General features: G+C 40.7%; 1 protein-coding gene across 6 annotated transcripts in view; it reads left to right on the forward strand.

Annotated features, from left to right (window-relative positions):
* plppr2a (phospholipid phosphatase related 2a) overlaps window positions 1-12,281 on the forward strand; it is an 88,102-nt gene extending 75,821 nt beyond the window's left edge. For 2 of the 6 annotated variants that reach the window (XM_005738081.1, XM_013912112.1), the window contains 5 exons: window positions 4,175-4,295; window positions 6,706-6,956; window positions 8,439-8,615; window positions 10,931-11,058; window positions 12,094-12,281. In XM_005738081.1, the coding sequence (XP_005738138.1) occupies window positions 4,175-4,295; window positions 6,706-6,956; window positions 8,439-8,615; window positions 10,931-11,058; window positions 12,094-12,202 (786 nt within the window). In that variant the 3' untranslated portion in view covers window positions 12,203-12,281. Of the gene's footprint in view, window positions 1-4,174; window positions 4,296-6,705; window positions 6,957-8,438; window positions 8,616-10,930; window positions 11,075-11,811 lie in introns of all 6 variants that reach the window. The other 4 variants (XM_005738082.1, XM_013912113.1, XM_005738084.1 and 1 more) reach the window with 3 other exon arrangements.
* Window positions 12,282-12,287: the final 6 nt, after the last annotated feature.

Here is a 12,287-nt window from a genome sequence, read left to right on the forward strand (position 1 = left end):
ACACACACACACACACACACACACACACACACACACACACACACACACACACACACACACACACACACACACACACAGCCAAATCCTCCAGCCTCCTTGTGAGGACAAAAATGGGCTGTGTAGTCATGATGCCGATTGTTAATCACATCTCACGTCTGTATTAATGTTTCATTCCTCGACTCATCTCTAGTTTTGCATCATGTGACCAATGCAACTGCCTGTCACTCACCTTTACGTACTGATTTTGCAGTTCGCTGAAGCAACAAAGTCGCACGTCCTTGGTTTCCGAATGCTTCACACTACCTCCGCTTTGTCATCGCGCACGCTTGATGAGCAGCTTAATTTCAAGGAATTATTATCCTGTTGTCTCTAAACTGCAATGACAGCCTCATCACATTTAACCGTGAGTCCTTGAAGGAGCAGTCGGGACAGAGGCAGGGAGCCAGAGTGCATTCTGCCGCAGCCGAGAGAGATGATTTAAAAATGTTGGTTGAAATAATGCGCTTCATGATTCACACGGATGCCATCAATGCATGAATAATGTATTCCTGCATTACTAACCCTAACCCCATTAACTTTCTACCTTCAGCACAGCGCCCCCTCTTCTTTCTTCACTCATAAACTCATCTTCTCTTTTGCTCCTGCTACTTCTGAGAGCAGGGATTTGTTTTGCAAAGTGAGGTAGCATAAAACATTTCACACACTCTACACAAAAAAAATTATTCTTGGCTCTCATATAACATGAGACAACAATTTTGATTAAAAGGCAGCCAAAAATATAAAAAATCATTAATCATTAAGAAAAACATATTTTGTATAAACCGATTGTATACCAGTCAAGTAAATTTCATTTGGCCAGAGTCAGTTAAAGTTTTACAGTGTACTTATGTAACAAAATTACACTGAAAATTTACATCTAATCAGATTACTTAAAGTCAGTGTTATAAGATTTTATCAACATTTAGGGTATAAATGTTGAAAGGTACAGATGAGTTTTAACGTTGTAGTTAGTCACAGTTTATTGGTGTAGTTGGGTACTTTTTTTCCCCCACTGCTGATGGCTGTTTCCCGCTTTATTAATACTAGACAAAGACATTTACAGGTTATCTTTGAGTCTAAAAGCAACTTAAATCATCTCATCGAAACACCAGGGGATCTAAATGTAACGTTAAATCCATAAATTAACATTATTATATTTTAAATTTTTGTCTTATTAAGGGTTTATCTGTTCAAAACTCCCGGCCTGGTGCGTGTTTTCACTAACAAGGTGTATTCATGTAAACCTAATATTTTCACTTACACCCACTCAGTAAACACTGTCTTGTTCAGATTGGTTGGTTTATAAATAAGTAAGTCTGTAAGTCACGACAGAGTAACTGAACAGAAAATCATGAGACTCCCTCACAGTATACACATGTGTAATTGCACATTAATAATATTACCATATCATGCCTATTCTGTGATAAAGACCGTCATGCTTGATCAGCACAGGTGGGTGTTATTGTTGTGCTACTTTGTACTTTATAAAAATGTAGAGCTGTTAAATCCTGTTAATCTCTGTCATGGGTGACTTTCCAGAGCAACACCAGACAATTCACACGCACTGTTTGTGTTACACTTTACTGTTTAACTTTACTGTAAAAGGCACATGCTATTCCAATAATGGGCTCAACTTGAAGCAATATAACAACATACAAAGTAAGTAAGACTTGAAAACAGATGCTTTAATGCTTTAACACAGAATCTATTTAGACGTTTGCAGAACAATCCCATGGAAAAGTAAACTCACTTTTTTTCTTGCTTTAAATCAATTAGGTTGAAGATTAACTAATGTAATAATTTAACTAATTGAATGTAATTTCCAAGTGGACATACTTTATAAACCTTTTAATTTTCTAATTTAAAATTTTACTTGATTTAAAGCCTGTTACTCGAGGCACACTGTGAGACCGATAGGAGGTAAATCTCTGCAAGCATATCAATTTTGTCAACTAAGAGGTTCTCTTGGGAGGATTATGTCAGCTGGACAATAGGGGCAGGATGGACAGTGCTAGAAGCAGTGAGGAGTTGGGAATGTTGAGTGTGGGGTTTTGTAAAGCCTTAAAAATAAAGGCTTTTTGGGGTTATAGTGCTGTTAAATGCTTCTAAAATGCCTGCCACCCACTCCTCCACATCTATGCCCCAGGTAAAGTGTTAAGAAGCGCTATTATCTCATATTTTGTGGCGTACCCAGGCTTAAATGCTCTGCAGACAAGCTGTCCCTGTGGAAATAGACGCTATCCTGCCTTTTAATTGCCCCCTAAATGCTTGTCCAGAGTCTCATACTACCCATAACATCTCTGATTTGAAGCTTCTGATTAATCCCCCCGTAGCTTTGATTTCATGCTTATATTAGTGTTTAGATGGTTGCCATGGGAAACCCAGTGGGGCCGTGTGCCTCTAATGAAAGAAATCACTTGGCTGGGCATGCACTTCACAGCACTGCTGCACTGGCTGGCTCCCTGCATGCTTTTAACTCTTTCAGCTTGGCTGGTCCCTCATGGAAATATATCAAACCTGACTGAAACGCGATCATTTTCTGCATCTCTCATCTTTCTTTCTTTCATTTTCTCCTGCTCCGTTTCCTTTTACAGTAGTGCTTCAGATATTGCCACTGTGAATGTAAATGGTGAATTATATTAAGCATGGAAAGAGTAAGAGCAAGGCTCATGAATCTGTGGAACACAATCAGTGTCAATGTCGGTCCCACTTCTGTCACAGTCTGCATGCATATTGTCAGGATGATGAAGGATATATCTGCCATAGGTGGTTACTCAGGGCTCTGTTGCAGTGTGTGCTATAGTCTTTGAGTGGAGTAGGCTCTCATACAGATGAGCCTCACAGTTGTAGCCCATTAAGGGATCATCAGTCTGGAAAGCCACCGCTGTTCAGACTCGCTGGGAGCGAATTGAACAAAGTCATCTGACCAGACTCTCTGCTCCAAGCCTGATGCTCATCACAAAAACAGCAATAAAACTGTGAGCACCCAGCAACGATGGCTGCTATTTTTCGCTCACAGAATGTGCAGCACTGTACTGAGGTTACAGCTCTATGGCACTACAGCCAGAGAGCTCACACTTAATTAAAGAGATGATAACTAAAGTGTGTAATTAGCTATTTTCGCACAGTGGGTTCTGAGATCATAAGTAATGTTTGGAGCCGCAATACTGTCATGGCTAAATCCTTTGTAGAGCTATGTCATGTTTATAGCTGAAGATAAACAAATCCTGAGCTCATTGTCATTCTGCAGTGAACAGTCTATGGAGTTTATGAGTTGTTCAATTGTAACATATAATATGATCGCTTCTATTCCTGCCACTCCATTCCTGCCATGCCATTAAAACCACTGAGAGGTTAAGTGAACCTAATTGATTATTGCGTTGCAATGTAATGTTCTGAAACCTTGGTGCCTTGCATTCTTGTGGATATTATTTACCATTGCTGTCAGCACCTTCTAATGGTGGCTGCATCCCCTATCAGGACAACATGGCACATCATACCACAAAACCACACCGGAAGAACAAGAGGAACACAAAAAATAAAGAAAAAATAAAATAAAACCAGGTAGTAACTTTGACTCACTAACTACAGGGATCACAATGGAGTCATGCACAAATGGCATGCTTAAACTTGGTCTATGCACACACAACCCCCAGTACTATTGGTGCACCTAGAAATGGTATTTGGAGTTTATTTTTTAAAAAATTATAGTGATATTATACAAAACAATTTTTGAAGATTTACCAAAACATAATGTGAAGATGTGTCTGTAGATGGCCTGGTCAATCTATGTTCCAGTCCTCTCCTTTATATGTATATATCTGAATTACCCCTAAAAGAATAACACTGTATAAAAGCAGCAGAAATTAGCTTCTTCTGAAGGGCTTAGCCTTCTAGGTAGCATGCAAGTTATTCTGAAGGGGCTAGAGCTGCTATTCTATATTGAATGAAGCCAGCTGAGGTGGTTTTATGTCTAGGATCCCTTCTGTGACAAAGGCAACCGAGGAGGTTGCTTTTGGCTCCCATGTGGTTATCTCTGCTTAGACTGCCGCCGCTGTGATCTGGACCACAATGAAAAGTAGAGGATGGATGGATGGATGGAACCATGGCTACTATGTTTTTTGTGTGTTTCCAGATTCTTGTTGGAGAGCTGTGCGCCTTCTTCACCAAGGCAGAGGGAACCCAGGAGAAGACCATTGTGACTGCAGACTGCTGCTACTTCAACCCCTTACTGAGACGCATAATACGCTTCTTGGGTGAGCATGCTGTAGTGTATTCCACAGTCCCTTTTTCAGGCTTTTGAAGTGACACATCTAAATCTTTCTAACCATTTTCATATATAAACTGTGGACAGTGTCAGGTCACGATGACCCATTCCTCCAAAAGGATGGAAGCTCGGTGCAGTGTGCAGGTAGCTGGAGTTGTAACAAACACTTGTAATGAATTCTCTTTACCTGTTGTATTCTGACACTGACTTGTTTAAACATCACATAGACTTTGAGGTACTGGGCAATGCTTAGTCATTTTCAACAAAGTAATGTATTACTTTTCTTAAAAGTGCATCCGGAAAATATTCACAGCACTTCACTTGGTCCACATTTTGCGGCGTGTGACCATTAGTAACAAAGGCACCAAGCACTGGGCATGGTGGTGGCAGGATCATGCTGTGGGGATGTTTTTAAGCAGCAGGAACTGAGAACTAGTCAGGGTTGAGGGAAAGATGAACATGGAGTGCAGCAATGTACAGAGACGTCCATGATGATATACAGCTCCAGAGCACTCTTGGCTTCAGGACTGGGGTGAAGGTTCATTTTCCAACAGGACAACTACCCTAAGCACACAGCCACTGGGTGTATTTTTTCTATTTTTTGCGGTAGTTCTGCAAAGAAGAAACTGCCCTAAAAATAGGTATGCCATGCTTGTAGCATCACATTCCAAAAGACTTGAGACTGTAATTGCTGTATAATATAATGGAACAAGGCTTTACATGACACAATGTGGAACAAGTGAAGCACTGTGAGAACATTCTGGATGAACTTTAATCTACTTTGTTTCTTAATTACTCAGCATTGAAAAACAGCCTAAAGAGAGTTTAAAGTGATTTCCACAGTTCTACTTGTTCATGTTCTACTATAGAAACATGAACAGGTAGAAATTAATGCTACAATGCTGCAAGACTGACTGCTCATCGCTGCTTTCGTTACCTGGGCAAGACTAAACTCTGGCTGCTGGGCTGGGGTCAGCATGCAGTAAGATTTAACGTCACTTTGGGTTCTTGGCTAGCTATTTGTTTGATGGTAAATGGTAATGGGCTCGTTCATATATAGGGTATCCACTCAGCGTGCAGATAACTTGTAACACAAGTAATGACTTTAATGTAACCGTAATATAATTACTGAATTTAGTGCAGTAACACATTACTTTGGGATGTGTTGGACCCAGCACTGCTCGATGGCAGGCTTTAATCTCAAATTCAAATTCAAATTCAAATTCAAATTCAAATTCAAATTCAAATTTTATTTGTCACGTACACAGTCATACACAGTACGATATGTAGTGAAATGCTTGGACAACTGCTCGTGACCTAAAGAAAACAAAAAAGGAAAGGCTATGAATAAGATAGGAAATAAATATGAAAAATTAAAAAGGGGTAAATTTAACTAGGAAGGAATAAAATATAAATTAAGGTTAAAAATGAAATAACTGCACAACACAAATTAGAATGAAGGGTAAATTTAACTGGGAAGAATAAGATAAAATATATAAATTAAAGTTGAAAATAAAATAACTGTACAACAAAATACACAATACAGAACTATATAAGAATGTATGAAGAAATCTAAATATAAATAAATATATACACAATAACAGCAGCTGTACAAGTATTAACCGGAAATGAAGAATATAGTGACCAGTGTTGTGCAAAAACAAAGTCCAGAAAGTCCAGTGTGTGTGTAAGAACTATATGTGTGGGTCAGTACTGTGTGGTGGTGTGATTGAGAGACCGTATCGCCTGCGGGAAGAAGCTCCTCCTCAGTCTCTCTGTGTTGGTCTTCAGGGAGCGGAATCGCTTTCCTGACCTCAACAGAGAGAACAGTCTGTTGTTGGGATGGCTGAGGTCCTTCACGATCTTCCTGGCCTTGGTCCAGCAATCTGTTTATTTGGGGGGGGGTTTTAACATTGGGGCTCTCACTTACAGGCATCCTCAGTCTATAAATAAGTGCTTCATAAGTGTGTATTTGAATGATGAAAAATAAAAGAGAATAAAAAGTACCATTTAACATTATGAAAGAAATAGCTGAACTGGAAAAACCTGACCTGCTGTTTGTCAGCCGCAGCTGGCACATGAAGCTGTTAATTGGATGATCAAATGTGGCATAATGTTTGAGGTAGATTGCTCAGGATCCTGGCAGGAAGGCTCCCATGAATATTAAGAAGCCTACCAATCTGCATCTTGAGCTGAATCAGCTGAGGAGGAGGATTCTGTTGCAATTTCACACATAATAATGTGTTGGGGCTCTTTGAAGTAGAAGCATTTACTACTTTTATCACCTGGTGACATGTGTCTCTTTCAAAATCAAGATTTTCTTTTAATGAAAATAAAATATATGCTTGCTTATTAACTTTTCCACAATTCCCCCTTCTCTACACTCTTGTCCTGTCCAGGTGTTTATGCCTTTGGTCTATTCACCACGACCATTTTCGCCAATGCCGGCCAGGTAGTGACAGGAAACCAGACGCCTCACTTCCTGTCTGCCTGCCGACCAAACTACACAGCATTAGGCTGCCAGTCCACGATGCAGTACATCACAGAGCGACGGGCCTGCACAGGCAACCCACTGATTGTCATGTCTGCACGTAAATCCTTCCCATCTAAGGATGCAGCACTCAGCGTCTACTCAGCAGTGTACACAGTGGTAGGTTGGACAAAACTGGAGGTGATATTGCTACTGTAAAGATTTAAGACTTAACGGGAGTTTCAGATGTGTTCTAGCAATTGAAGCCCACCTGCTGTCTTTACTGTGTTATTTCAGGCCCATGCCAAACTTTCTGTTTTTAGTGAACACCATTGCCACTAGATCTCAGATTAGGATGAAATCAAAGAAGACCATCACATATTAAAGAATGCAATCATTTGAAAAGGAAAGTTACATAGGGTCCTGTGGAAAACGGCAATAAAATGGCTTGTTGAATTGCTTTTAGCATCCATAACTTGAAATAAGTGTTTTCTTTTCTTCTTTAGGACTTTGCTTAAGTTCTTTGAGGTTTGTGGGCACTTATTTATGCACCACTCTGTTATAGTCCCGCTACAAGTTTTCACTTGGGTTGAGGTCTGGACTTTGACTCGGTCAAAGTCGAGTGCTCATCTATCTATCTATCTATCTATCTATCTATCTATCTATCTATCTATCTATCTATCTATCTATCTATCTATCTATCTATCTCTCTCTCTCTCTCTCTATCTCTATCTCTCACTCTCTCTCACTCTCTCTCTCTCACACGTGGCTGCACGGCACTAACGCGTTAAAGAGCTAACCACGGCCTTGCAGCCCCACGCACCAGGCTATCCGCGATAACTCGCTAATGGAGATTTGCCACTTTAATGCAGTTATGGAGTTAAGGTCATTTTAACTAGATTAACGCTGACAGCACTAATATAAATTTAACCTTTTTACCTTTTACCACTCACATTTAAGCAAAACAAGGATGTATGCAAGTAAACAGACCTTAACAAACACATTTGCAGAAATGCTGCCTTCAGTTAAAAAGGCACCACCTACCAATTATTTCAACACTGACTAGTTTGTTTCTACCAGTTTGTATTTGTCATTTGTAAACAATCATTACCACGCTGAACAAGAAATAACACTGGCTGTTATTTGATGTAATCAAGTGGATACTTATGCTGATTTCTGCCACCTCAAAAATTTGATTTGTGTTTAGCCTGAACAAAATTTCAGATTATATATTTCCTCCCTTTGTCGAGACAGTTAACAGGTACTTTAACTTTAAAGGTGGCATAATATGCTCACTTTTATCTCAGTATTTTTATTCTTGTAACTTATCCTATGCTATGCCACTTAGTGCAGTTCCTCAGTTCACCTGCTTTATGCTCCATTCCCTTTTAAGCTAACTTTCTTATGATTAGTTCCCCTTATGATTAGGTAAATGCTGTGTTTAATATGACCATCCACTAGTGTAGCTGAATATATAATGAGAGAAAGTAAGGACAAGCTACATAGGTCCACTTTAACCAACCAATTACAGGAAGAAAATCTCTTGTACGTCTTATTACCTGGTTTAAAATAGTGATGTATCTTATGCGCTTGCATGCTCTTTGTGGCTTTCTGTGTTTGTTGCACCCTACTGTGCGCTCCCTCCCTTATGCTTCTTTGCAGATGTACGTGACACTGGTGTTCAAAACCAAAGGCACGCGGCTCACCAAGCCCACTATCAGCCTCACGCTGCTTTGTCTCGCCATGCTAGTCGGTGTGGTCAGAGTGGCTGAGTACCGCAACCACTGGGCTGATGTCCTGGCGGGATTCTTCACTGGGGGAGCCATCGCTGTGTTTTTGGTGAGGAGAGAATAGAAGGAGCAGAGAGACAGGCAGACAAATAGATTAAAAAAGAAAGACATGTTCTCAGTTTTTTAAGCGCTCCATCTTTGCATGTAAAGACGAGCTTACTTGCCCCTGAGAGCACTGTGAAAACAGCTGTGTAATGTCTCATATGGTGATTTATTATCTTTCTTCATAATCTAAAACAATGTGTCTTAGAAAAATGTCCTGTTAGGTGCTTTTAATTATGAAAATGGGCTACATATCAATCAGATGATTAAGGACCACATTAATATCTCAACAGATTAAATGACATTCGGAAATAGGTTTACATGCAATTTTAATATGCTGCACCACAGTAGCAGAAGTCAAGCAACCATTTTTTAAACCACACCCCTTTTTGTTAATGTTACTATACCTGGCGAGCTTTACATTTTCATGGCATGAGTCATGCTTTGGTTGGTTCTAACTTTCCCACTATAGTATCTGGTTTTGTTTTGACCAATTGCTTTGGTCCACTATAACAGTTTCCCAATGCAAGTACCACAATAATAAATTACTCAAGACATTTTCTTTGCTTAACTGATAAAGAAATACTGAAAAATAACCTTAATCTGACTATGAAATCATTTTAAGTGAATTTCTAGGTTACTCCTTAAAATAACTGTAACATTTAAACAGGTAACAAAATGTTTTGTATAATTCATTGAATCAAAGTTGAGAGTCTCAATTTCAATTGTACACAGAGTGTTTCATTTCAAACCTATTATAGTGGCATAGAGACCCCAAATTATGAAAAATCATGTAACTGAAAGTTGCAGACCTAACAGTAGTTAGCGGTGCCTGATAATCATCATGAGCATGAATGCCATGGTAACTTTGGACTCCTAATTATTTCTTTGATATATTCTTTTTCTAGGATACTCTTTAATGACTTTAAAAAGCAAGAATTGGGTGCAAATGTTTGACTTTATTTTGGATTTTTTCTAATCTAATGTAATGCAATACAACCAGCAGCAAAACAACCCCAGATTATGATGCTACCTCAACCATGCCTGAGGCTTGGTGGAGTGTTCTTAGTAGGGGTGGGCGATATAAACGATATACGATAGAAACGATATAAATTTGGCCAACAATAGAGATTTTGACTATATAGCTCTATCGCGATAGCGCATGTTGATGATGTCATCAAGCTGCGCCTGTTTTGGTCGAAAGCATCCTGCTATGCGATTGCATTTGTCCCTAATCACCAGAATCCCTCACGTTAACTTTTATCGAGTGGAAAGAAAGTTGGCGTTCATCCTCCAGCTTCACTGTGCTAATGTTATGCTAACATAGCTGTGTCGCTAGCAATCACGTAGCACAACATTATATACCAGGTAGTCCAACTTAAGTAACCCTGCAAACGCCACTGCTGTTTAGTTTAGCTGAACATAAAACCTTTCTTCAGGAGTGTTAGGTTTTGCCATGTGGGCAGCAGCATGTCTCAGTTGAGCTTGACAGTGCCACCTTTGGAGCAGGGCCTTCTTTCTTGGTTAGCACTGTCTTAGTCCATGGCTGTGAAAAAACCCACATCACTTTGGACAGTGACACTGGTGTTCCAGCAGTTTCCAGGTCATGCCTTGGAACCTTGGTGGTTCCTTGGTTGTTCCTGAATATCCTAACACATTTCTTCTCAGCTGAGGGTGACAGTTGGGTTTTCTGGTGGGGAAAAATCCAAATAACTTGCATTTACATAGAAATGTTTGAACAGATGGTGCAGTTGTTGAGACCTTCCCAACTTGTGTAAATCTATAATTCTCATTCTTAGATTTTCACGTGGACTTTCCCATTCTGAGTATCGAGTAATCCAGAGAGTACTGTCAAATTCTTTTTATGTTGAGTTGAAAAGTTGTAGAACCAGTTGTAGTCAATCATGATCACTAATGAGAGGTTAATATGCCGTGACCATGTCAAGTTAAAAGACAAGAACCTTTCGTACCACATATTAGAAGATTTAAGTGAATGTATGTCGATATCTGAGTATGTTTGAGTACTTTTGACCCCGTGTGGATTGGAGAACAATATTTAAACTTGTGCATTAAAGATGTACACTGGAAAAAGAACAGTTCAAAGTTTTTATCCAAAGCCCAAAATAACTTTAACATTCATGCTCTTTGATAATTCGGTCCTTTTTTCCCCCAAAGCCCTTGTAAACCATTTTGCCACACAGGAAAATCCACTAAGCTGTTACTGAACAATCTGATTGGGTGTTGAATTTGACAAATGGTCAATTTCTCTCATGTGTCTCATTCTGGTCCCAGTTAACTCTTTATGTTGGTTTCTATCATCAGGTGACTTGTGTGATTAACAACTTCCAACAGCTGCAGCCCGGTCTTCCTCCACCGCGACCCCAACGTCCCGAGTCAATGCTGGGCATGCCGATGGTGACACTGCCCTCCGTGGAGAGTCCACTCGAAAAGTTAAGTGGCCCTCAGGTAAGGGGCGGGGGTGGGTGTGAGGCACAACTGTGCTCACAGAAGGGCTGAGATACACACCCCTTGTCTCTTAACTGAATCCGTGACCTTCCTTTTGTTCCTCAAAAAAGAACAAATTCAAACATGCATGCTCCAAGCCCACCCGCACGCCCAGTCCTAGCAAAACACCCAAGTGAATCCTTTAAATCTCTGCGCACGCGAGGCTTGTTGTACCCTGATAAGAACGCATGTGAGATTTGTTCTAGTGGTGTGAAATGAGCCACGGTTATGTTTCAGTCAGAGGATGGAACAAATTCTAGTGTGAATGTTTGCTTTGGAAAGAGGTGCTGCTTACTCCTAAAAATCCCACAGTGTCACAAATTTTCACGTTATCTGGTTTATAGAGAGAGCCACTTGTGTCTTTGAGGTGAATCAGCAGTTTGGCTGACACACTCCAAGTGTTATTTACCATTTGGATATAATGCAGAGCACTTGGCTGAAGGGAAACTGTGAAGTCAGCAGAGGCTAAAAGAAAATAGTCTTAGCTGTGGAAGCGATCCCCTCAAGTTATATCTGCTCTCCGAAAGCGCTGCATTTTCTAAAGCGATTCTCTCAGGGGTGAAGCATTTAGAAAAATATCGTGCGTCCTCTGTGGTCTCTCACTGTCGCTAACCCTCACCTGACTGCCTTGTTTTCCTCTGTCTCCCACCTTGCCTCTCTCCTTTCAATCTGCTCCCTTGTCCCTCACTCTCCTTCAGCATCTTGCACTCTCCTCCTCCTCCCCACCTTACAACACCTACGTCCAACCATTCTAACCAGCTTTGAATATTTTTTACCCAACGTTGTCACCCCCCCCCAACACTATCTCCACCATCTGTTGCCTTATTTCTGTTTTTTGCTCTGTTGAACATCTGTTCTGTCCTCCCCTCATCCCTGTACATTGCTCTTGATTATTCTTTTCTTCACTTTTCTCTCTCTTCCTCCGCCTCCTCTCTGCCCCGTCCTCCTCTCTCTTTCTCACTCCTCTCTTTCCCCTGCAGACTCCGCGGGGATCTCCGTTCACAGAGATCACATGACCATCAGCCCTATCGGTTCCCCGCCACCCCCGATGTCCTCATACCGTCTCGCTCCATTTCCAGCGAAGTCTAGACCAGTCGGAGCAGCACTCACCACAATGCGCCGCCCATCCGGCTGGGCGGTACGCAACATTGCACCGCTCCTATTCCACGCAGGT

Source organism: Pundamilia nyererei, unplaced genomic scaffold, assembly GCF_000239375.1.
Source record: "Pundamilia nyererei isolate P.nyererei 1_Seehausen unplaced genomic scaffold, PunNye1.0 scaffold00081, whole genome shotgun sequence".
Classification (NCBI taxonomy): Eukaryota; Metazoa; Chordata; class Actinopteri; order Cichliformes; family Cichlidae; genus Pundamilia; species Pundamilia nyererei.